General features: G+C 34.2%; 2 protein-coding genes and 2 long non-coding RNA genes across 6 annotated transcripts; 1 reads left to right on the forward strand and 3 right to left on the reverse strand.

Moving 5' to 3' along the window:
• Positions 1–61: 61 nt before the first annotated feature.
• LOC147516492 (uncharacterized) lies at positions 62–2015 on the reverse strand. The gene is made up of 4 exons (XR_015213685.1): positions 1925–2015; positions 1325–1376; positions 575–854; positions 62–353 (listed from the first exon to the last, which is right to left on the reverse strand). It is a non-coding gene; the product is annotated as an uncharacterized LOC147516492 (long non-coding RNA).
• Positions 2016–2700: 685 nt separating this feature from the next.
• LOC147516493 (uncharacterized) lies at positions 2701–4342 on the reverse strand. The gene is made up of 3 exons (XR_015213686.1): positions 3629–4342; positions 3180–3304; positions 2701–3098 (listed from the first exon to the last, which is right to left on the reverse strand). It is a non-coding gene; the product is annotated as an uncharacterized LOC147516493 (long non-coding RNA).
• Positions 4343–4927: 585 nt separating this feature from the next.
• On the reverse strand, positions 4928–6007 carry LOC147516494 (uncharacterized). Its single transcript, XM_086594578.1, has 4 exons — positions 5627–6007; positions 5430–5530; positions 5262–5334; positions 4928–5161 (listed from the first exon to the last, which is right to left on the reverse strand). The coding sequence occupies exons 1-4, from the start codon at positions 5910–5912 to the stop codon at positions 5100–5102; spliced, it is 522 nt and encodes a 173-aa protein (XP_086450704.1). The 5' UTR covers positions 5913–6007; the 3' UTR covers positions 4928–5099.
• Positions 6008–12526: 6519 nt separating this feature from the next.
• BCE2 (2-oxoacid dehydrogenases acyltransferase family protein) lies at positions 12527–17718 on the forward strand. Of its 3 annotated transcripts, none has more exons than XM_086589065.1 (8): positions 12527–12940; positions 13122–13268; positions 13414–13539; positions 14026–14402; positions 14995–15242; positions 16491–16579; positions 16863–17090; positions 17202–17718. In XM_086589065.1, exons 1-8 carry the CDS (start codon positions 12785–12787, stop codon positions 17313–17315), a joined length of 1485 nt encoding a protein of 494 aa, XP_086445191.1. In that variant the 5' UTR covers positions 12527–12784; the 3' UTR covers positions 17316–17718. The 3 variants fall into 3 exon arrangements, with proteins under 3 accessions (XP_086445191.1, XP_086445193.1, XP_086445192.1); XM_086589067.1 differs by having other exon boundaries at positions 12670–12860; positions 13186–13268; XM_086589066.1 differs by having other exon boundaries at positions 12703–12860.
• Positions 17719–26880: the final 9162 nt, after the last annotated feature.

Below are 26880 nucleotides of genomic sequence, written 5' to 3' on the forward strand. Positions count from 1 at the left end.
TTAGATAACCAATATATATTTGTACTTAATCGTAAAACGTAATAAAATAAATAACAATCATAAAACGTAATGAAATAAATAACACCTTTTGCCATCTTAAGGACCAAGCAATTATGCTTTACACGAGTACCAACCGCTAAAAGGTTCCTTAAATGGGGTTGAACATCCTGATATCTAACTCGAAGATAAAAAGGGGTAAGAATCATATTGTTACTTATACTGAGATTTGGTGAGGTGGGAGGCATCTTTCTAATAGAACTTTATTTGTGAAGACTCGAAATCTGATCGCTGTATCGAGCCACAACTCTGTCCCTCCTTATTTTCATGGTTGGTGTCATCAGACCACTATCGATCTGCAAGTCACCAAGTATTATATAACCATTTCCAAATATAGAGAAACTAACCAAATGAAGACAACACAAGACAACGTCCCAGTTGAAGTTTAACATGAAAGGCTCCTCCACTACGAGTACTGGACCAATTTGAAATGAGCATTCTGAAGTCCTGCAAGACTGAGAACCCTCTTTAAAAACAAAGAAAAAACAATCAGGCCGCAATTCATCTTGGCCCACACCTCAATGTTGAAGGAATTAGTATGAGCAGACCCACATATAATGAAGAACCCTATTGGCTTTATTAAAGAAATTCACCTCCAGATGAAATGGCTATAAAAGAACCAAAACCCATCAGTTGCAAAGTAAACAAAATGAAGTTATTAGGAGGAGAATGAAAGAAATGCTTCAGCAGAGTACCTGGCAGACAGGAACATCCTTAAGAAGATTATTAGCATTTGATAAAGTAATGAGGGGCAATCGAGAGATTGGACCACCTTTCAAGTGACCTTCCATGAAATGCTATAAAAAAGTTATCAGGCAAGTAAAAATTATAATAATGCTAAAGATGAAAGTATGAAGAACAAGAGAGAAAAGTGGTTACGGTAGGTTTAACGCATCTTTATATAGGGAAACAATATGGTTGGGGGAGGAGGTTCAGGTCATGGGTCCTTTTGGGGGCAAATGTCCCAACTGTCCCTTAGAACTCTAACAAGGTGCAATGCTCAGAATGGGAATAAAAAAATCATTTTAAGAAAAACATGATACTTTGCAGTCTACACAGAATGGGTGTAAAATCTAGACGTTTACTGTAATGCTTAGTGTTATGGATAGCTTGACATTAAAAACATAGCACATTCTCCATCATTGCATGCATTGTCTCTTAACAGTGAATACGTAAAAATACACATGACAAATGGAACAGGAGAAACTTAGCCATTAGGCTAAAAGATATATTAGGGATCGAGGAGTAATGATTGAAAGGAACGTACACTGTGAAGAAATGCCTTGCGTGCAATATCTGATATTGTAAGCTGACCTTGACTGGCAAAAGTAAAATAGTATATCTTCAACACCGAATACAGGATATCTTTATCTTACATATCATATACTGACAAGTAAAAATAATAAGAATCAAATGCATTATCCATAAGACCATGACATTCATATAGCTGAAGAAGACACTGAAAGTACATGTAATCATCTATAATGATACATTGCATATGCTTTTATTTTAAAACATCATCTTCTATCTATAAAGGTATAGACACGTTCTCATTTATCTTTATGCTAATTTGGAGGGAAAAAATTGGGTGAGGACTTAAAACGTATTAACGGCATTGAAGGATAATTGTGATTTAAATCCTAAAAACAAACATCCTTTCAGCCCTTTTGAGAGGGCAAAGTACACTGTAGATACTGTAGCAATCTCCAAAAAAAAAAAAAAACTGGCAAAACTGTGTAACTAACAAACCAAGGATCATTGCAGATATATAAATGTACAAGCAAGAATTAGGTATGCCTCAGAAAATGGCTTCTGCCCTCTGCTGGAAAATGAAAGTAAATAAAAATTTTGGTCACCAACAACTCACCCCTTCAAGTGATGTTCCTGGAGTTGCATCTGAAGTTGATGATCGACTAAAATTCCGGATGATCCTAAAGATGATAGTTTTTCCTTCAAAAACGAGAAAAAAACACCTTCAAAAGTTAACATTTGGCAACAGGCTGAAAAGGGTACAAAGTGTCCGACACGGGATCCTGATACCACTTGTACACGTGTACGCGGCTGTGTTAAAACTATGAGTTCAGACTAGCAGAGGCAAACTCCTCTTAGCCATTTTTAACAAGTGCTATATGTTTCTTTCTTTCTTTCTTTCTTTCTTTCTTTTTCAGTTAACACTTTATTCCCTAAACCCTTCAATCTCATTTTCCCTAGTAAAGGTTGGATTCAATCTGAAGACCTTGGGCTCAACTGCCCAACCTCCCAAGACTTGAGCAAGGTCCTACAAAATAGATAATAGGAGTTTGGGCCCCAAGGTCTTGGGATCAAAATTTTCAAAAGATAAAATAAAAAAATTATTTATAAAAAGTTCCAGTGAAAGATAAACAAAACAAACTCTTTGTTTGCATTACTAAAAGAAGTTTTATGTTTACTAATTAAGTCATTTATACTAAACATTCAACTTCGGTGAGCTACAGTTGAATCATTCCATTACAAATTTACTCAATTTTGGATTAATTTATTGCTTATAATACGTTTAAGTTATGGAGTCAACTAAATTTAATCATTATAAAATAATATATTAACAGTTAATAAATGCAAATCAAACTACGGTCAGCCAATTCGTTAAACACAGTCCACCCATTTTGTTCATCAGTCAAACTGTAAAAATCATTGCTTTTGAAGGTTAAACTTAGTATATATTACCAAAAGAAAAACTCCACTCGACTCCTCAAACCTCTTCCTCTAAAGAGAAGTAAAAACCTTCGATTGAAATGATAAGGTCGTAGATGACGAGCATTTTGAAATACTGTTACTTTCCCGTCTTTCAATTTAAAAATAATAGTACTTAATTGGAGACTGATCAAACAGGTGAGTCATTTTGGACAGGTTCAGTATAGCAACTGCCATCCTGATATACACCTGGAAAATTATTAATATTCACCTAATGGTCCCCTTGCGCTCTGCAAAACCGCAAAATGCTGTTTTCTGCCTTCTCTAGTGTATGCAGTCCTATTTTTCAAATTGTCTTCACTTGTCACATTCTGTCAAAAGTAGACAAAATTGACTAACAAGCAACACATTAAGTTCAATCAAAATAAGTGATGTTCATTGCTATACTTAACAGCAAACAACAATGCTGAAAATTTTAATTTTGGGTGAACCACTAAAGCTTTAATTCGTGGTAAAGGATAGATAGCCTCTCCTCCACATTGAGATAAAATTTTGGTGATGTCAATTGATTCAGTTCCTGCAAAGAAATAACAAAATATCAATTAGTGATAACAAGTCTAAAGTTTATAAATAACATTAAAACAAAACATCTGTTTAATTATTACTCTTTAATCTTGTGCAAGGTCAGACTCCTCGCAAATAATATTTGAAACGGGGGGCGGGGTTGTTAGCCTGTTGTGTGACACAATTTCATTATTCCTTATCAGCTAAATTGGTAACAAGGGTCAGTTGGCAAGGATGTACAAATCAAGCACATTTCATCAGATACAGTTAGAATGCCCCTAGGTATTGAAAGGAAAAGCAACTAAAGATAGATTCCAGCACAAATTAGAGAGCTAACCAGCAAGCTCAAAAAAATTGGCTTGCATAGGAGGCATGTTTGGATTATTTATGACCCTTGTTTTCCACACTTGAAAAGTTCCATCTTTTGAAAGGGTAATGAGTAACCGCAATGTTAGAATCCAAGCAATGGATGTGATTGGCTGCGAACCCACCTGAGAACTGAATCAGAAATTTGAGTAAAATGTCTGAGCAAAACACAAATCAGAGCAGAGGCCATCTCAAAAAACACACAATAAGATCATTATGCTTTATTGCAAGCCTATGCGATAAGGGCCAGAGCATTAAACCTATGATAACTACCCAAAAAGACTTTGATGTCGACCCAGATGAAAACCTCATTTACACAAGTTCATCAAATTAGTGAAATTATTCCTCATGTTAAATTGGATATGCTTTCACAACAGAGCAAGATGATAGTAAAATAAACTTTTTAACTAATGCAGTAATGCTTGCCAAAATTACCTCAACAGAAATGAGAAATATCCATAAGATTCACAATCCTGGATTTATTAAGGATTTATATAAGACATAATGGAATATCTATGTTCAATATTTCAGAAATATAGGCAAATTGAATGCACATTGTATGCAATAGCAAGAATGGCACACGTACAAAATTACATCCACAAAGCTCTTTGTATGATGTAAAGTTTTTATATGAAGAAAGATGTGACAGACTTACACACATACACAGAAGAAAACATTACTTACAAGGTAAATCTCCAACATCAGAGGATGAACCACAAGAAAGGACAGTTCAAAAAAATTAGGGCCACTATCGCAGGTTTTACTTCTCCTGGCACTCTAATCCCTAAAGAAGAAACCTTCTCCAAAAATCAGACCCAGAAATGATCCCTTTGAAAGAGCATGAGAAAAACCCTCCCAACCTTTTAAAATCTTCTTCCCTTGTTCTTTTATATTTTTGAATATGTTATTTGGTGTTAGCTAGACCAAGATTGAATGACAACATGAGAGGTACCAAACAAAACTTGGAATGTGAATTCAAATAAGACTTTACAGCACATATTTGTGTTGCCAAAATATCGTGATGCATAATTTAGGATAAAATGTAATGATTAAGAATCAGAGTCATGGTAAGGTCCCCCGGGTTGCACACATCCAGACATACTTTATGAATGTGGTAGAAATGCCCCTTTAAGGGTGAAACAACATAGCTCCAGTGTACCATATGCTTATGAAGATCACATCATACAGACTACTGACGTATTTGTCATCGATAAAGTAGTATTAAAAATTAACTACATCTTACAAAAGAGAGAACATATAAGCAATTTAAAGGGCAGATATGGAACACATGCATTTGTAGATTATCCTCTCTCACGATATATCAATGCAAAAATCACCAGGCAAACAACATAAAAACGAGCAACTCACATGCCAATCATATTCGGCCTCTCTGTAGATACATCCCACCCTAAAAGAGTGCCCCTTCTGTCACCAAAAAAAATTCACTCCGAGGTCGGGTGAAAAGCAAATGCACCAGCCCCAATAAGCTTAATGGTAGTATCAACTGCCTTGAGGAACACAAAGCAAGAATTAACACTTGCCATTATTAAAACGAAAAAAAAAATGATTGACGAGAACTTAAAATAAAGGTAGCAATAGTTTACGTTGTAGTGTGTAATGAACAACATAGGTATGGATATTGTATGCTTGAATCAATCCATCTGCATAAGCTACATACTGAAGCCAATAACAAAAGGTTGCTCATGAGAAAAAAGTGTTAAAATCTATAAACAAAAGTATAAATATTATACATATCATATTATGTGCATTACCAGGACAGGAAGCCAAGGATGACAAACAAGATTCACAATCGATTTCTTCATATCTGTCTTTATTTTTGTTGGTGCCTTTCCCCCTTCAATCGTTCCAACAACTTCACACAGTGCAAACAATTGAAAAAAATATATATCATAAACAGCTATTACCCTTAATGAATATCTCTTAACCATACTCAATCACAATAACGAACCTGTCACACTCATCCTTCTATGAAAACCAAAAAACACAACAGGTTGTAAAGGTGTCAAAGCAAGATGAACTTCCGTATCAGAAGAAATACGTTCCATCCTCTTTTCAGGTGAATGCAATACATAAGTCTGCTCCGTGTCGAAATCACACGACCTAATTGTACAATCCTCAAGCATTGCAATAACAACATGTCCACTTATAGGACTATACAACATTCGTACAACAGGTTCACCGATATTAATAGACGATATCTTACTTCCAGTATAGGCATCAAATTCTGCAAACATATATTAAGTAAAATCAACTCATTTCTAATGTATAAAATTATTCAATTATAATATTAATGCATACCGACTATGTAATTGCCAACTTCATTCAGCCATTCCCAAGAAGAGTGCAGCTGAATGAAGTTGTATGAGCATGCCATTTATTAACATAGCATATCAATGCAAGCTTCCCTTGTTTTGCATACTTTAGAGCCCCATCCAACTAAACATGTAATTCCTACAAGTTCAAACTTAAAGCTAAGCTTCTGCAACACCTATTTGTTTTGCGAAAGGAAAGAGTTTATCCAAGACATTCACAAGCCACACCATAGTGGATAAGGTGCTAATTGTTGTACTATACGTACACTTATTTCGCCAGATCCTGTGTTCACTCCCAACACAGCTAATTATATGATAATCTTTACTGAGCAATTAGAAAACATATGTACTACTACTTTTAAATCTACGTTGGTATTCATGACTCCGCTTGATCATGTCCTTAAAGGAGTCTGAGAATTTACTACTACTTTTAAATCTACGTTGGCATTCATAACTCCGCTTGATCATGTCCTTAAAGGAGTCTAGGAAGTACTCCAAGAGGTCATATAAAGACAAAGCAGAATATCTATTATGCATAAAATAAGTTTGTCTAACTGACATCCATGGCCCAAGTATGCAATGATTATGAGAAGAAATAAAATGAAGCAAGAGAATTTCATTCAATGCCTTTTAAGAAATATGAACGAAAAAACTGATGCAAGAGGACTGCATAACTAGTACGAGGCATTGTATCAACAAATTTAAATTGCCTTTTGTATCTAGTGTAAAGCAGAGTATCTACTGGTATGATAAGGTAAGTCATTACCTCTCAAATAGTCCAAACTTCAAAATCACATCCGCTAAATTAGAGTTTGTTTTTCCCACAAGTTGAAAAAGTTTTTTACTTTTCGTTGTAAATGTACCGATTTTGTCCATTCCATCGATCTAAGCGAAATCAATTCGTGAGTGTTGATAAAGTTCAAGTTAGTCTGCCTTCACAATTAAATATGATTAAATAGGTACCTGGTGAACATAGTAATCAAGAGCAATGCTTTGACCAAGAACGCTGCCAGTGATATAAATTCCATCGATATCTAGATGCTGGAGCATTATATAGTCTAATCCGCCACGCATCCAGGTGTGAAGAGTTGACTTCTCTCTCACCTCATACTCTATAATTACAGAAAGTGGTGGAAAGGAACGAAAAGGGAGAGCTTGGGGACTACCTCAAAATTTGAAAAGGAATAGCGGTCATTCTCATTGAGAGATAGAACTTAAGATTTTTTTATCCATGGCGAGCCATCTACCTTATGGTGCGAGTGTGAAGATGAGAGGCAGCAAACCCTTTAACAATTTTTTTTAGAAGGTGTGTATTTACTAAAATATCCCTGCGAGTTAGAGAGTATAGTTTGAAGGAAGCTCGCGAAGTGTTTCTTTCTCTTTGTTTCTGTACTTAGAGAGTTTGAAGGGAGCCGGAGACAGCGGAAGTTGAGAGTGAACGTGGGTGTGTCGTGTTTTGAATCAGTTGTTTTTTAGTGGAGTTGTGGCGCGCTAGACCAAAAACTACTTGGGTCAAATAATGGGTCAAACGGTCACTTAAGAGTCGGATAACACGTTACTATTTTAGTGAAATAGTCACAAATAGTTCTCCACACATATACATCTTCTTTAGAAAAAAAGCATTTGTGACCGTTTCTAAAAAGCATGTCACCTAAAACTTTTTAAAACAGTCACAAAAACCCTTTTCGAACAAAACAGTCACAAATAACATTTTAAAACAGTCACAAAAAGCCTTTTTTCTATTAGTGTTGGAAAAGAAATGATTCCTAAACAGGCAAATATAGAACACAACAAACATGATTAATTGATGTTAATGTCAATAATAAAGTTGAGACAAACAAACCAACACATATCTGAAGATGGATTTCACTAGAAAAAAAAAAGTGAAGCTTAGCAATCCAACAAAATATCCCAATTCAGAGCATGAATTTATTAGATTCCAATAATATCACAGTTCCCACATGAAACAAATTTATCGGAAAGATGGTCAATCAAATAAATGTAATTTGGACAGTTCAATTAAAACTCAGAAATTGGCTGGCTAGGGTTTGGGTAAGAACGAGAGAGAAAATCGATCAAGAGAGTGATAGAGAAAGCGTACCTAGTTCATTTCCTTCTTCGTCAGCGAGGGTTAGTTTTACAGAGGAGATGGGGGATACTGTTTGATGGAGGCTTTTAACACTCGGAGAGAGACGAGCAAGGGAGAAGAACTTGTTTTGTTTTATTTAGTTCTAATCTTTTATCTTAGTTCCACTTATACCCTTTTGGTGTTTATGTTAGATGATTTATATTTGTTTCCTAACGGATGTAATTGTTACCATACATTAAAATAATACTTTGATAATAATGGGGAAAATAAAATTAAATATACTAACAGATAAGAGAGAACCTAACGATTATGTCCGTTAGACAAGTAGTAACGGATATATGTGTTACAAATGAAAATTTTGCTGCGTTACAAAATGACCCTTATGGTGTAGTGATTGTTGGTTTCTTTCATATATTTAGGTCTTTCATACACGTAATGAGGTAATTGGTTGGGCAATCGCTAGAGGAAAACAATGTAATATGGTTATGGTAATTAAGAAGTCGCAGAATATTAATGGGAACCGACTACCAATATTGGATTTAGCCTGCAAGTGTTCGGGTGTACAACGACCACTAGAGTTGAAGGGTCTCATGTTCAAGTGAAACATGTTATAGGAAACTCAAACATACATGATTTTATGGGGTATATTTTACTTGATCCACCCGATTTTAGAGATCTAGATGTCTGAGATTAGAGGTGTATTCGAGAAGAGTCTGATTGTATGCCAGCACCACCACTAGATTATGTTATTTTGTGAACTCATAAACCTGGTCTCTATAAAATATTTGGACTTGTTTTACGAAGAACTGGATACCCGTGTAAGTCGTGTTGCTAAGGACTTTGAGTTCATTTGTAGATGTTATTTGCGCACTAACAATGCTCACAAAATCATTGAACTTAAAAAACAAGAGCAGCCCATCCCTTTAAGTTCGAAAACATTGAATCAAACTATTTTTAACTAACAACAAATCCACGTCCCACTTCCAATAAAATTATAATAACATAATAGATCTAAATTCACATAATAATCATACTAATAACACACAAGTTTTTGTCAGACATCAATGTTTGTGTATCAAATCAACACATTTGAGTCTTACAATGCACATAAATTAATGTACTTTCAATTCTTTTAACCAATTTAAATAAATAACCTAACATTGCATAGTGTGCTAACAAATGAGAGAGAGAAACCCCTTCCTCAATAATGTGATTGAATATCATTCAACGTTTTTCGTCCTGTAAAACAACACACAAATATTAGATTAACTGTGTGATTTCTAAAAAACATATTATTCACATTGTCCACTTGCATTAGCACTAACACTTGATGATATTCCAGCTATAAGAGTTTCGATTTAACCAAGAGCAACCGCTTCAGCAATGATATTTTAAGCTAAAAAAACACAAATATTTACTTACAACTCCAACTCACAACAAACTGTTAGAGAAGTGGGTGTGTAATTAAAAGTTCAAAGTGTAGTGAACACATGGAACTTGAATTTGCACAAATTCTTTGATAAATGAATGAGTAATTTGTCTTCCATATTACCCCATTTGAGATGAAATGGTTGAGAAATGAGTGTGAAAAACAATTAGTTCCACATGGGAATAACACCAAAGAGTTGTTGAGTTTACAAGGCCTAATTGTAGCTACTTGGGTTGGGCCCCAAGGGGTACCACTTCCATGTAGAAGGAACACAATCAAGCTCAACAAGAAACACACGCGCACGCCCCACCGTCCGTTCGACCGACCGGCCGGCTGGGTTGGGTTGATGGGCTTAGGCTTAGGCTTGTGCGTATGGCTAGGTGGCGTGTAGTGTATATTCTTTATGGACAACCAATTTCTTAACAATGCCTAATTCGTTTAGGCCCATAAGGCTTAACAATTTCACTTGAAATAGTAAGGGCATCTCCAATGGAGAGTGTATATATACACCTCCACATAAGTGCCACATAGGTGCCATTAGGATTTTATGACCTCTCTTACACATTAATAGTTTCCACATCCAAAATGGTATCCAATGCAACAAAATTTAAAAGTTTGTAAAATTAAAAAACTGATAAAAAAAGACGGTCAAAGTCGGTTGCAAGTGGTTTAACTAAAAAAAAGAAATAAAACGCATGTCACTTTGAGTAATGTCCGTAGTTTATTAAAACTGTCCCAACCAATAAATGACGGTCTTTACCCGTCGCAAACGTTACGATTATAAAAAAAAAAAAAACAACAAAACAGACGTGAGTTTAAGTGACGTCCGAATTTCTTTTTAATTGGGACATTACTTTAAGTGACGCCCCAGATGTTTATTAACTAATAACTGGATGGAGAATTTCCCACCCCCTCTATTAACTATTAGCTTATCGCCTGGGATTTACACCCCCTATTGGAAACATGTTTTTGATATTTAATGTGTAAATTTTACACTTTAAACAATTTACACCCTCCATTAGAGATACCCTAAAGAGATAAAATATTTCCGAAATGGTGCAACGGTTCAAAATGTTGCATTATACCGAAAATGTGTGACCTTTCGAAAGATGCAACAATTCAAAATATTGCATTATGCCGAAAAGGTGCGTCATTTCTAAAAGTATGACTGTTCGAATAGTCAGTGTGTTATTTCGAAAATCCACCACTCTCATATAAATATTGGACATTTTTGCATAAAGAGACAACCTTTTCAACCTCTCTTCTCCTATCTGTTATTAGTCAAAACACAATGTTGAGTTCACTGATTCTGTAGAATTTCAATGTTGTTTTCCATAGAAGGAAAATTTTGTTCCATCTTGGGAGACAATTTCCCATTTAACCTTGAAGCACCATGATGGGGAAAATATGTCTTAAGGACATAATGAATCTTCACTAGACTCGGATTGAAATTTTCGTACATGGTACATTTAAGAGAAAGATTTTTACTGTTGTTGGTAATTGGTAAAAAATGAGTATATTTGAGTTGTGGTTCCTAACACAAACAACAATGATTAATGTTAAAATCCAACTATTTTTTTTTTACATTGTCCATTAGCAGCTTCCATGCATGCTGATTCTCCCAAAGCATGTTGTATATAAGAAAAATGCACTACTACTCCACTATCAGCAGCTTGATCCATCCCCAATACTACTTCCTAACATCGAAAATAAAAGTTTCATTTAACCATCAAATCAATATATGAATTAAGACTTCAAACAACTATACAAGTTATATAAATTATACCTAATTCATTCCGATTGTTGTTTATCGTTCTATGACTTTTTGCAATAACCTTGTAACCTGAAAGAGACTAAAGCAGTTTGGATCGAACTGTTTTTAACTAACAACAAATCCACTTCCAATAACATTATAATAACATAATCTGTGAGCGTGAGTGAACTCTTGAGGTCACTATTTAACACTCTCACAAAAAACCACTTCATACGTGTCACTCTCCCATGTGTCTGTCCGTACTCCTAAATAATCCTTACTTTGTGTCTGACCGTACCCCCCGCTCTTCTCTCATTTCCCCGTCTTAGCTTCCAACCTCTCCCAATCTCTCCTCCAAACTGTTCTCACAATCTAAGAGTGATTTACACAGCCTCAATCTCCCTCCTTCACTCTTCCTCTCTCTCTCCCTCCTTCATTCTCAACCGAACCCAACTCTCTCTCTCCCCACCACAAACTCATCTTTCCCTCTCTTTTTTCCACCTCCGCTCACGCCCCCACTACCTTGCAGTTATCTAGTAGATAATCTAAATTCACATAACAATCATAATTCTTTACAATTATTTGCAAGTGTGAGTTTAGTACTTGGAGTACACTGCACCCATATCAATCTTAAAGTTTTGCAGTTCGATAGTTTTCAAGATCAAGCAGTTTAAAAACGATTTTACACATCATATTTTATACAAACAACGTAAAATATGAATAGCCTTAGTAAAATGTTGGGGTTTGGGCCTCAGACTTGGTATATATAATATAGCATCTTGTTTCAAATTTTCATTCACATTGAGAATAAAGTCAAACTAATTCACGTTTTCTCTACATTTTGGATTTTAATGAGAAATATGGATGTTGTATCGAAATATATATACCCAAAATACGAGTTGGTTGATCGTCTGGACTAAAAAGATGTATTGTTGAATACTTGAATGAAAACATGAAAACCCATAATGTCTTTGCACAACAAAAATATTTTCTATGTTGAAAACACCGATAACTCCGAAAAGTACAACCACAAGAAGATTTACAAGAAAAACGAGTGAGGGAGCGAGGTGAAAGAGGATATTGAAGTGTCCTTGTAAAAACCTAAAGGAGTCTAGATAATTGGGAGCCTACCTTGAAAAGTGGGTTTAGTTAGATCAATGGCAACTGTGCCTCCTATGCCACGTGAGTCTCCGCTGTCGTATGGATAGTACCTTATCTTTTCTTTTTGAATTTTACATAAAAAAATTTAACAAACTTGATCACATGCACCTAGGTTCCTCACTTAATTTGAGCCCACTAAAGAATCCGCAACGTGTCAATGCCACACGTTACTACAACTGCCATCCTTTCCGCGTGCAACCAAAAATGAAAGGAGTCAATAAAGAGGACGATGTACCCAGGTCCATCAGAAATATAACACCATCCTCAGTTCTGACACTTGTTTCTCCTCCTTCTCCTTCTCCCAAACAAAAAATAAAAATAAAGTACGAACATTTTTTTTACGTTTCATTTTAGTGGAGAAGATGATTTGGAGACGCATTTTTCGAATTGGAGGAGCACGAAGGGTCTGTGCGTATGTTAGCAATCCTAGTTCTAAACGTACGCCATTGTTAATTTCCGGGTTTTGTTCTCAATTAATATTTTCTCGGTCCATTTCTTTTTCTTCTGTTTACTTCCAGGTGAGCTGTTTCTTCATTTTTAATTCAAACTTTATTGACACGTCTATTTTGTTGTTTCATTTTTCGACTTTTTGGTTGTGGGCCTTGTTTTCTTGGAAAAAATTCCCATGTAAAATAGGGATGGTTTTGCAAGTAGAATATGGTTCATAAATTTTACTTTTGTAGTTTATGTATTGTGTAGATGAACAAGCTACACGAGAAAAATAAATGTTACTTTACTACTCAAGCCTTGGTTGATCTTCCAGTTGGTAGAACAGTTGAGGTACCCTTGGCACAAACAGGGGAAGGTATTGCCGAGTGCGAGCTTCTCAAGTGGTTTGTGCGAGAGGTGAGAAAGTTATTTTACTTTCAAGGGATACTTATTTTGGAATCCTTGATTTTATATTGCTTGCTGACACGGTTTATTTAGAACATCGTTGCATTGTTGCTTATGTTATACGGATTGAGTACGTGTTATATAATTTCTCTGGCAGGGGGATCACGTTGAAGAATTTCAACGCCTTTGTGAAGTTCAAAGTGACAAAGCAACTATAGAAATTACAAGCCGTTATAAGGGACAGGTTTCTGAGGTTCTATATGACTCTGGCGACATAGTGAAGGTAAAGAATTTTAACATCCTCTTAAAAGTGAGATATTTTCTTTTCTTCAAAATGTAGTTTGTCTTTCAAGTTTTACCTTTAGCGTCTATGCTTATCAAAGGAACTTACAAAGTACATTTAGGATTCTAGATAATTAGTATATTTAGGCTGATAGGATCATGGTAAAATGGAAAAATGGAAAAATAGTATTTTTTTTTCTTCTCTTTTTACTTTGGTATTGTGTTTTTTTTTTCTTTTCTTTTATTGCAATTTCTTTTCTGTGATCTGAGAAATATTGCATATGCTGCTTCTGGCTATTAACAATAAAAAGTTCAGTTTGTAGTTGTAGAGTGCAACCAATCATGTTTCTCTTTTGCAGAAGTAAAAAACTCATTCTGATATTGCTAGTGATTAAGATAAATCTCTGCCTTGCATACTTATTTTCAGATATTCTGATGTTGCTAGTGATTAAGCCAATTCATTTTTTTTTTGTTGTCAATTTGGCAGGTTGGAGAAACTCTTTTGAAAATGGTTATTGGTGAATCTCAGATGTCGACGTTACCTTCTGATGATATGAGGACAGATTGTTTAACTTCAGATACATTTGAAAAATGTAATCAAAGTTTCTCTCCCAGTGAAGTAGGGGGCGTTCTCGCTACCCCAGCTGTCCGCAATATAGCAAAGGAATTTGGTATGAATATAAATGTTGTTCATGGAACGGGTAAAGATGGGAGGGTTTTGAAAGAAGACATCCTGAATTATGCTGCTAGCAGAGGGATGTCTGAACTACCATCTGCATTACCAACAAAACTATTGGGAGCAAAAGAGGAAAAATCTTTGTATAAAGATGGATGGCACTTTGAAGACCAAACAGTTCCCCTACGGTAATGTGTCTTGTATGCATGAAGTAGGAAAGACTTCCAACCTAACTTAGAAATGGGAACCTAGATGTGCTAGACTTTTACTGAGAAGAGCCAGCGATCTGCATAGTTGGCATAGATGCATAATTACTAGTTAGAGAATAACAGAGAAAAGGATAAAGTATTACTTATACTTATGTTACATACTTACATCCGTGACATTCTAATTAAGCTCATCCTTTCCACAATAGATTTACCATTTATTTTAGCTTAACATATAGAGATTGTGTGTAAATATAGTAACACAGAAAAGAAATATGTCTTACCAAGCAAAAAAAGAGTAAAAATAACAACACAGAAAAGTGCCATGCATAATGTTTTACCATTTCCTTTAATGCAGAGAAATAGATTTACCACATCTTAGCTTACTTATATATTACAAGTAAAACAACATGTACAGTCTTACTTATTCTAGAAACGTATATGGATTTATCAAATGGTTTACCGTGTCTGCAATGCGAAAGTTGTTAAGGGCGGATGTTTTTTTGCTGTTATATATTGAGTTGAAGTCATTGTGGAACATCATTGGCAGGCAAACTAACTAGAATCATTGCAGGGGTTTCCAGCGCGCTATGGTTAAATCAATGACCATGGCTGCCAAAGTTCCACATTTTCACTATCTAGAAGAGATCAACTGTGATGCTTTGGTAGAGCTTAAAGCGGTCTTCCAAAGTGAAAATTCTGACCCAGATGTCAAACACACTTACCTACCATTTTTGGTGAAGTCGCTTTCAATGGCTTTGAGTAAACATCCATTACTGAATAGTTCCTTCAGTGAGGAGTTACATGAGATCACCCTTAAAGGTATGTTGACACTAATCTTCCTCAAACATTTCCTATTTATTTGATTTTTGGTGTTGAGAAGTCCATATTGTAACGGCTTAAGGTGAACAAGAACCTGCCCTTCTATGCCTTCAACTATATGTGCTAAAGTTAAGGGGCTGATCATTGCACTCCGGGTACTAACTTCTTATCCATTCTTGATTTGACATGGTGTTTATGCATGGTTTTCACAATAGAATTCATAGAATAGACTTAGAGCCTTATTGTGACTAGTCAGACCGTATTTTTTTCTTTCTGTTTTGTTTCAGTAGCAATTAATCAATTGTTATTAGTTTCTTTGGTTAGATCTGAAACTTTTGTCACGTACGATTTCAAATTTCGAAATATGAATACAAAATCGTTGCACAAACCTTTTATGCATTATATTTTTAAAAAAAAAGTGTGGAGAAAAAGGGATAAGGAACACACATTAGAGCCTCTCATCACTTTGGAAACCGGCATTCATTGCATAGAAAGATGAAAATGAGAGATAAAGGTGATAATGATAATGATTAGGGAAGTAGTGATTTTTCATTTAACTAATTGGGCTACCAGTAAAGGAGGAACTACGGAGAAGAAGATAAACCTAAGTTGCACTGCACCTAACCAAGGATCCATGGTCATGAGTTTGTTGCAAGTGTACCTCTTCTCTCACTGTCAATATGTCTATAAATTCAAATCAAGTTAACATCTGATTAACGTAAATTGAACGCGATGATATCCAGTAATCACTTTTATTCTGGTCAAGGTTGAGTTGTAGAAGGCATATATACTTCAAACTTTGTCTTTGATGCATCATCAATCATTTTTACTTTCGATGGTGTATATTATCTGGACATTAGGTTCACTTATCTAGTGTAGACTTATAATGATTGACTACTGTCAAACTCATATTTGTGTTGAGCTATCTTCTGTAAAAGAATGCATCTACCTGTTGTATCTTGACTTTATCTAAAGTTGCCTGTCATTCCTCTTCATGAGACAATGGAGTCATCAATTGATCTTCCTTTATCCTTCATTTAGCCAAATTCAGCAGGTCACAGAATGCAGCCATGTTAGTTAACTTAAAAGTGCTTAGACTCTTTTGAGCATCAAGTTTACTGGAGATTTTTGTGTTAATCCTATCGAACTGATCATTCTTCTAGTGTTTTGTACAGCTTAAATGTTTCTACTTCATTGTAATGTGTCTTCACTTGCATTTCACAGTCAATTTCTTTTGGTTTTGCACAGGAAGCCATAATATTGGAGTTGCCATGGCTACTCCATATGGTTTAGTTGTGCCAAACATAAAGAAAGTTCAATTGTTATCCATCCTAGAGGTTAGCTTCTTGTTATCTCACATATTGCTCTGTTTTCATTGGTTCTTTCCTATTATTAACGTAGGCATGATTGATACTGCTTTTTTCTCGTAAGTTCTCTCCTATTCTAAACTAGGCCTGCTTTTATGGTTGGCTAGTGGACGTTCCCAAACGTTTTTCTTAAGAGGGAATTCAGACTTATCCTTGTCTTGATCCATATGAATTCCTATTGTTTCCTTCATTCAGAAGAATATGAAACCGTTACTTTGTTTCTTTCTTTAATTTTTTTCCCCCCTGCAATCAGATAACGTCGGAACTGTCACGATTACAAAAATTGGCATTGAATAACAAGCTAAACTCTAAGGATATATCTGGTGGAACAATAACTCTGAGCAATATTGGAGCTGTCGGTGGAAAGTTTGGCGCTCCTTTACTCAACTTGCCTGAAGTTGCTATCATTGCAATTGGCAGAATCGAGAAAGTTCCACGTTTTGCAAAAGATGGAAGCGTTTATCCTGCATCCATCGTCAATGTAAGCAGTAATTGTCAAATATAGATCTGTGTTTTTAATGGGCATGATGTACAGTATGTTAAAGATGGATGGATTCTGTCCCCACGTCTAACATGGTCATTTCCTTCTCAGGTAAATGTTGGGGCCGACCACAGAGTTGTTGATGGAGCAGCAGTTGCAAGATTCTGTAACGATTGGAAATTATTAATTGAAAAACCTGAGTTGCTCGTGCTGCACATGAGATGATAAGTTGTTCTGTAAGGAAACCTTTATTAGTGTAGATTTCTCTGTAGCAGCCTCAATAAGAAATACTTCAGCAAGGCCATGCCCATTTTCATATGCTGGCTTCCAAGCTAGTTAAGCATGAACCAGCATGATTTACATTCGATCAGCTTGCTGTTGTGGGGGCAAAGGTATGACCATGCGAAAGTTTGATGTTCTTGATTATGTATCTTCAGTCTTCTCTTGGCTCCTGAAGTGGGTCGGGGTGCTTTACTTGCAAAATAGCAATGTGTTAATATGTCAAAACTTAATAAGTTAATTTTGTAAATGGGCGAATACAAATAATATTGTGCTCCAGCATTGATGGATCATCAAATTAATAGCAGCAAACAGCCATGGAATTAGGAGCTGCCATTCTTCAACTTCATCTCGTATAAAAGAAAGAAACTCCTTTGTATACTCATGGGGTTGTTTTGCAAATTAATCTCAGTGTATTATATTAATTTCAAAGTTCGTTGGTAGTTTCTCAAAAGAATAAGTCCTCAATGCTTATCAGTACTAGCAAAAAGCATTAATGTATTAAAAAAAGTATGTATGATAACTTGTTTACAAGGTGACAACTAAAATAATCTAATAAAATATGTTATCTGACGGAACCATGCAAAGAATGTGAGAAAAAAAATTGCAATTGTTTATTATAGATTTGAGTCAAAGACCATACTCAACATAGCAAATATAGGAATTGAAGAATAATTGTTTTCTCTAAATTTGAATAAGAAAGATTCATTAATTACCGCCACAATTGTAATAAGGGAATGAGAAAAACTAATAACTAAAAACTTCTACTAAATAAAAAATCCTTAAGGAGTAGCCTTGAGATCCTAAACTATAACTGCATAACTTTGAAGGACCTGCAAATCAGACAAAAATTGGATTAGAATCCATCTTTTTGCGGTATTATATTATTTTAATATTTGTTTTTGCTGATTTTCTCTAAGTCATAGATTAAATCGCTAAGTAACACACAATAAGCTCATATATTGACCAGGCGATGATGACAGAATTGTTTTTGTTGATTTTCTCTTAGCCATGGACCAGGCGATGATGATAGAGAGTTCAAATATTTCCTGCTGCAATCACTCTAAGAATACGATGTAGATCAGTGAAAAAGGTTGTTGCATCAGTCACAGGGAAAAGTTTTTTTGTCGCTAAAAGAAAAGAGGTAAAAGAACAGCATAAAAAATTCTGAAGATAATAAAAAAGGATGTAAGAAAATCCTGAAGCACAATAAACTGTGGAGTTGACGTCTTACAATCTTTGTTTGCATAAACTTGAACAACTCCATCTTCCATCCAAAAACAATGCTGTGAACGAAAAGGAAAAGGATAATATTTAAGTGGAAATAAATAAAGGACAGTTAAATTTGAAAAGAAATTAAATAATTGACGCATCCCCTCAGCAATTACCAAGTCATGCTTTCAGTCTTTACTTACTAAGCAGAAGACGGGAGTATTGAAGAAATGAAAATACAAAATCACCCGCTGTAGTAGCATTCAAGTTTCAAAAGTATAAACTCACGTCAGTTTTTGCCTCAGAGGAGTATGAAAATGGATTTGGACCAGGCTTTGGTGTTCTCGGATCAATTATGACTTCTTTGTCCCAAGGAGCAACCTCTTCCCTAAACACATAATTTTCTCGCAATCGAAGACAATCTTGTAGAACCAAATAAACCTCCACTTCATCGGGAGATGGTACCTCTGTCAATGATGAAGAAACAAAGGAACAGTTAAAAATGATGCAATCCATATATATGTCAGAAGCTTATGAAGTAACACTTAAAAATCCTTACAAGTATATAGATTAAAATATACAGAGGACGCATAAGGTCCTGGTCCTTTGATGCCTTCCAGTTGTTTGGTCACACCAAGTACAGTCGCGTATAACATCTTGACAAACACTGATACTAAAAAAGTCTACTTCACTGATACTGAAAGAATCTCGCAGTAATAAGAAAATACTTATTGACATTTTCAGCCTTCTGTTTACCAATATCTTAGTTTATGATATACATTTTCGGCCTTCTGTTTACCAATATCTTAGTTTATGTTATGAAATACAGATCCACCTAATCGAAGCTTCGATTAAATTGCTTTCACACGTTTGGGCGCAATGTAACTGAAAGAATGTAGTACATGCACAAATTAGGCGTGACCTACATGGCTACAGAATTTCCTCATTTTATGATATAAGTATTCACTTTATTATGTTCACACAGCAAAGCCTAATATCTACTATCTATATACTAAAGCAGAGACATTTAAAAGAGGATTTTCTCTCTCCTATGTAGCACTCTAATATGAGAGTTAGCCTTTTCTCTATCCAATGTGGCAATATGAAAGATAATATCTTCTAATAACCTACAATTCTACGTACATGGAATCTCTTTGGAGAGTTTGAGTGTATTTCTAATTCTTATATATTTGATCAAATAAAAAAAAATTGCTAAAAAATAAATGATTTGTAGAAAATAATTTCCTATTACGAATCAAACACTTTTAGTGTTTCAATTCTTATATATTTGATCAAATAAAAAAAAATTGCTAAAAAATAGGTGATTTGTAAAAACTAATTCCCTATTACAAATCATACAATTTTAGTGTCTATGATAAAATACTGACTTATTTCAAATATATCCTTAACACAACATCAAAACATAGTTAAAAACAATTATACAAAAAATAACATCACAAAATATATAATAGAAAATGAAAATAATAATAATAATAACGGCAAAACAATAATGACAAATATTTTAAAATATGTATAATACTGAATAAAACTAACGTCAAAAAACAATTAATGAGGAACCGAAAACTGGATGCAAATGTATCGAACTAATCTCAAATAATATTTAACGAAAAATCGGAAACTGAATGCAAATGCAATCATTAAACAAATCTCAAAAAGTAATTAATAGAAAATCGAAATATGGATACAACTGCATTAAACTAACCTCAAATAATAATTAATGGAAAATCAAAACTTGGATACAAATACATCAAACTAACATCAAAAAATAATTGTCGAAAAATCAGAAACTGGATGCAAATGCATTGAGCTAACCCTCAAAGATTAAATTAACGAGAAATCGGAAACTAGATGCAACTGCATTAAACTAACCTCAAAGAAAAATTAATTATAAATTGGAAACATAATGCAAATGCATGGAACTAATCTTAAAAAATAATTAACTAGAAATCGAAAATCGGATGCAATTGCATTGAACTAATCTCAAAAAATACACTGGATGCAATATCTCAAGAAATAATTAACGAGAAATCGGAAACTGGTTGCAAATTCATTGAACTAACCTCAAACAATAATTAACAGGAAATCAGAAACTATATGCAAATACAACTTTATCAAATAATAAACGAAAAATTGGAAACTGGATGCAAATGCATTAAACTAATTTCACAGAATAATTAACGAAAAATCAGAAACTTGATGCAAATGCATTGAACTGGCATCAAAGAATAATTAACAGGAAATTGGATGCAAATGTATTGAACTAACCGAAAAGAATAATTAACGAGAAATCAGAAATTGGATGCAACTGCATTGAACTGATCTCAAAAAATAAATAACGGGAATAGAAAATTGGATGCAACTGCATTGAACTAACCTCAAAATGTAAATAACGGAAAATCAGAAACTGTATGCAAATGCATTGAACTAATCTAAAAATATAGTTGGGTTATATGTTATGGGAATGTCTTGATAAGTATAGTTTTGCATTTAAAATGATGTTTATATTATGTCTTTCTGTATGATTGAGAACTCCTTGCTATTCGAGTAGCTTCAATATATATGGATTTCTTCTTATTAGGCAATCTCATAAAACTTCAATCAAACTTCTATTATTAAACAACAAAATGAAGTTGAAGGGTTTTATCAAAGGCGAGTTATGTTTTTTTTAATGGAGAGTGAGATTTTCACATTATAAAAAATTTGGTTGAGTGATCAATATAATATCAATATATAATAGTTTTACATATTTGCAATATATTTGTCAGAATAATTAATATAACAACACCCGTTCGTAGATAATCTTTGAAGATTTCACATAATGAGTCATGAATAATTTAAAGAATAATTAACGGGAAATCGGGAACTGGATAATCTTTGATGATCCCACATAGTAAATTAAGCATAATTTATTTTTTATGTCATGTTTGCAAGGACACTACAGATGGATCAATAGAAGTTTGTATTGCACACCACATTGGATAATTATAAGAAAATTGAAAACTGGATTCAAATACATAACTAAGCTCAATGAGTAATTAATGGAAAATCGAAAACTTTATCCAAATTGCATTAAACTAATGACAGAGAATAACTAACGGGAAATTATAAATTGGATGCAAATCTTTGAAAAATATTTAACGGAAAATCGGAAATGGTATGCAAATACATCAAACAAACCTCAAATAATAATTAATGGGAAACCGAAAATTGGATGCAAATGCATTGAACTTAACTCAAAAAATAATTAACATAAAATCAAAAATTGAATGCAACTGCATTGAACTAACCTCATAAAATAATTGGTGGGAAATCAGAAACTAAATGCAAATGCATTGAAATAACTTTAAAGAATAGTTAGCGGGAAATCAGAAACCGAATATAATTGTATCGAACTAACCTCAAACCATAAATAATTAGAAACTAGATGCAGATGTATTGGACTAACCTTAAAGAGTTATTAACAGGAAATCGGAAACTAGATCTAAATGCAATGAACTAATCTCAAAGACTAATTAATGAAACATTGAAAAATGGATGAAACTGCAGACCAACTAACCTAAATGAATAATTAACGGTAAATTATAAATTTGATGTAACTGCATTGAACTAACCTCAAAAAATAATTAACGAGAAATCAAAAACTTGATACAAATGCATTGAACTAACCTCAAAGAACAATTAATATAAAATCGGAAATTGGATGCAACTGCATTGAACTAACCTCAAAAAATAATTAACGGAAAACCAAAAACTGGATGCAACTGCATTAAACTAAAATAAAAAATTAACTAACGGGAAATCAGAAATTGGATGCAAATGCATTGAAATAATCTAAAAAAATAGTTAACTAGAAATCGGAAGTCGGATGTAACTGCATCGCACTGACCTCAAAGCATAAATGTCCACTTTTTTAGCCTTCTCACATTAGCAATTACGAGTAATTAGGAACCCAAAACGAAAGTGAGTTTATAAAAACAGACTTTTACATGTATGCAAATAAATTATAAACTATCGAACTAACCTAGAAAAGCAATTAACGGGAAATCAGAAACTGGATGTAGATGTATTGAACTAACCTCAAAGAGTAATTAACGGGAGATTGGAACCTGGATGCAAATGCAATGAACTAATCTCAAAGACTAATTAATGAAACATCGAAAACTTGATGCAACTGTACTGAATTAACCTTAATGGATAACTAACGAGAAATCATAAATAAGTAGATGCAATTGCACTAAACTAACCTCAAATAATAATTAACGGGAAATTGAAAACTTGATACAATTGCATTGAACTAACCTCAAAAAATAATTAATGAGAAATTGGAAACTGGATACAACGTACTACATTAAACTAACCTCAAAGAATAATTAATGAAAAATAAAATTTTTGATGCAAATGCATTGAACTAATAATCCTAAAACATATTTGTATTATATGTAGGGGGAATAAATGTCTCAACAAATATAATTTTGCAATTTAAATAGTGTTTATTATAATTCTTTTATTGTAATTGGAAATGTCTTGCTATTCAAGTAGCTTCAATATTATTTTTGTAATATTGGGCATTCTCACAAAGCTTCAATCAAACTTCTATTATTAAACCTAACAATAAAAAGAAGTCGATAAGTTTTATCAAGGCTTGGTGCTTCCTTTTTATAGAGAGTGGTCAAGAAATTTAAATGAGTAATTAGTATAATTTTCATATCTCATAGCTATGCATAGCTGCTAATATTTTTTAGAATAATTTAATATAATGACACCCGTTCGTAGGACACGTTCATGTGAAAAATCTTTTCAAGTGGGAGTAGTGTATTCTTTGAGGATATGGAAACAATCAATCTGTTTTAGTGATTTGTACACATTACGTAAGCCGAATGGTGATGATTTACCGCTAAATCACCATAAATCTAATAAAACTATTATACAAGCTAGATCGAGTTTAAAATAATTTTATTTGAAAATTACGGATTAATATTCTAAACCACAATGTGAAGAGGCTATCTCAATTTTATCCCTTAGTTTCCAAGTACTTATGCACTATAATCATTGCTCATTAACGTATTTCGGTTTATTTTCAATAAAAATATATTCTTATTCGAAAATGTGCCGCTAAATCACCATAAATATAAGAAAACTATATACAAGCTAGATAGAGTTTAAGATAATTCTATTTGAAAATTACGGATTAATATCCTAAACCACAAAGTGAAGAGGCTATCTCAATTTGATCCCTTAGTTTCCAAGTACTTATGCACCATAATCGCTGGTCATTAACGTATTTCTATTTATTTTTAATAAAAATATATTCTGATTCGAAAATTTGTGTGAGACATTTTGTAAAACCTTTTCAGCACACAAAATATTTAATAGATCCCGAGCGTATGCCCGGGTCCAAAATCTAGTATTTGACTACAGTGTTACCTGGAACCACAATCCTCCTCAAAGTCATGATCCTAACCTTGGTCAAAAATAGGATAAGCAAGCTTCCCACTTAACTCCAAAAGCAGAATGCACTAAAGGATTAAAAGCCTAAGAAATTTAGTGTCAAATAGAGTTGAGGAACAGGAACACATAAAACTGTAAATTGACATACAGGTCCTCCTGGAAATACTTTTGGGTATGTTGGGATTGAAAAGTTGAGACAATCAACCTATTTCCCAAAAATAAGACAAAATAGGAGATGCGATACGAAAGGACAAATTTATTCAATCAATAATGCGATATGCATGGAATAATTTGTCTCATTGAGGAATAATTTAAGGAATAAGCTAGGGTGTTATTAGTCACAAAATAATTCTAGGGGTTTTAGATTTACCATCATTGCTTCCACTTTCTGATGGAAGTGATGTTGCATCAATATAACCCAATTCTTGATTGCCTAAGTTTCGGGCTCGTTGCCTTATAGGAGTCAGGCGTCTTCGCTGTGAATGTTGACTTGCACCAAACATTTGGCTGGAAATATTCCTAGCTTGGCGGCGTACGTGGTCAGCCTATGAGGGGTTAGACAGTTGGAGTCCAACAATTCATCAGCAGGAATCAATCGAGGCAAGCGCCATGCCACACGCATGCGTTCTCTTTGAGAAGCAAGTTGTTCATTTCTTTGGTTTTGGACACGTCGATAATAATTCCTTCGGATACGCTCCCTTCGGTGGGCTATCTGTCATGAAGTCAAATTTCTTTGCCCTTCTCTTTCTCTAATTCTCTGAGCCTGTTGTTGTTGTTGGCACACACTATTATCACTAACAGAAAGCAAATTTGGATGGCCTCCAGTCCTAGCCATTTCCAAACGCTGGCAAATGGAAAATAACTTGGTTGTATATGAAGTGCACAGTCTATAAAGCAATAATACAATGAAAAACAATAAGACAGTAAGCACTAAACAACACCATTTAAAGACTACTTTATATAAAATAAAATAAAAAAGCTGAAGTTCGACACACTACGTACATGACTACTTGTAAGAAATGAACATTAACACATCACTTTACCAAGGAGTTCTTAGGAAATACATCTAACAACAATGAGGATGGAAGTCTCCCTCATAAGCATGAGTTGACATGGTTCTGATGTGTCATGTACGTGTTGGGCGGGTTTTAGTACATTGCATCACAAAAAGTTAGAGAAATGGAGCAAGTAAATTTTTTCTGGGTCTTTGTGAGGAAGAAAAAAAAACTAAGAAAGAAAAGAGAGATTGAGAGAGAGAAGAAATCAGAGAAGATCATAAAGATAAAGAGAGCAGACTGGGAAATAGCGTCATCGGGCAACGTTTCATTTAGTGTAAAATCACTCAAAAGGAGTCAATGGAGACACATTCAATTGGGGCACTGAATCAAGGAACAGATTGTTCAGTTTTTGGGGCTTTTCTAGTGCTACCCATGAAGGAAAAGGACTGAACAACAAGGAAAAAATTGCAAATCCCAAAACTACATGCAAGTAAAATCCTGCTGAAAACAGCACCCATTGATTGACCACGCATAATTAACTATAAGAGAGATATACAAAATCTCCTCTAACATTGTTATCAGCGCCGATGAGGACCATTGGTTACCTATTTAACATAATAGGCATCAAAATAAATATAACATGATCACCACGTAACACAAGCCCATATTAGTTAAAAACAATATTTCTTCTTGGCTAAACAGAAAAGTTCACAACGTTGTGCGCGGATGACTATGGGATGAATTAAAAACATGCATAACTTTTGTGCGGATGACTATGAGGGGAACAATGACAGTTGACCATAAGCAATAATTTTACACAAATTACTAATGTACACTGCATTTAGAGAATTTTGAACATAAATAAGGAATGGCTTCTGCACAGTCCGAAATCGAGCATAGATTGATTGCATTAGGTAATTAAAATCACTAAACTTGCAAAGAAAAGAGGACACACCTTCCAATCCAGCAAATCTATGACAATATTCTTAGCTTCTTCACCCTCAGGTTTAAACTAATTTAACTCTTCAGGCCACTCATCGGTTTTCACTGTCAAAAATCCCTCCCTCTTCAATAAAAAGAGGAGATATCACTGCAATGACTGCAAAACCAATAAATTAATAAGGAATGGCTTCTGCACAGTCCCAAATCGAACATAGATTGATTCCATTAGAATGATTGGTAAACAGGGTTGTGAGCATATTTCATTACATCAACAGCCGCCATGACGAAACCCCAACTTCGAAACCAATCCAATTCACAAATATACTTCACACCAAAATCTCAATTCTCACTAAAAGTCTCAACCTCAAGTACTTGCACATATCATTGTTTCCCTCTGCAGCACCAAGATGAAGAGCCGATTCACCTTTTGAATTCTTAATACTAGCAACTGTTGCCGCTATTCCCTTTCCAACATCAAGTTCCGCAGCCAAATCTACTCCAAAAAAAAATCGGTTATAAGATAATACCATAAGTCGAGAAACACAAATGTAGAGAAGTTAAGAGTGAAGTTGTTACTCTTGAGACGTCGTAGATTTCCATTGGAAGCAGCTTCAAGTAAGAGTTAAGCTTTTGTAGTTATACCTAACAAATGAAAAAATAGAGAAATCAGAAAGCAAAAAGGAGGAGGAAGTATGAATTAAACTTCAAGAGCAGAAGAAAATATGAATTTTTTTCATTTGGTTATCTTTTACTGTTTGCAAAAGAAAGTGGGAGAGAGTAGAGTGGAGATTGAGAGGGAGACGGAAAGTGAAAGGGCTCTGTATATTTATGGTAATTAATGACCCATAATTAATATTAAGTGAGTATTTATTGTGTGGCATACAATTAAA

This window comes from Coptis chinensis, chromosome 2, assembly GCF_015680905.1.
Source record: "Coptis chinensis isolate HL-2020 chromosome 2, ASM1568090v1, whole genome shotgun sequence".
NCBI lineage: Eukaryota > Viridiplantae > Streptophyta > Magnoliopsida > Ranunculales > Ranunculaceae > Coptis > Coptis chinensis.

Coding starts and splice junctions, on each gene's coding strand:
- LOC147516494 (XM_086594578.1), bottom strand. CDS start 5,912: ATGTTTGCAGAATTTGATGCCTATACTGGAAGTAAGATATCGTCTATT. Junction 5,335..5,429: donor ATCCTTGGCTTCCTGTCCTG/GTAATGCACATA, acceptor TATTGGCTTCAG/TATGTAGCTTATGCAGATGG. Junction 5,162..5,261: donor TGTTCATTACACACTACAAC/GTAAACTATTGC, acceptor TCCTCAAGGCAG/TTGATACTACCATTAAGCTT.
- BCE2 (XM_086589065.1), top strand. CDS start 12,785: ATGATTTGGAGACGCATTTTTCGAATTGGAGGAGCACGAAGGGTCTGT. Junction 12,941..13,121: donor TTTCTTCTGTTTACTTCCAG/GTGAGCTGTTTC, acceptor TGTATTGTGTAG/ATGAACAAGCTACACGAGAA. Junction 13,269..13,413: donor TCAAGTGGTTTGTGCGAGAG/GTGAGAAAGTTA, acceptor TTTCTCTGGCAG/GGGGATCACGTTGAAGAATT.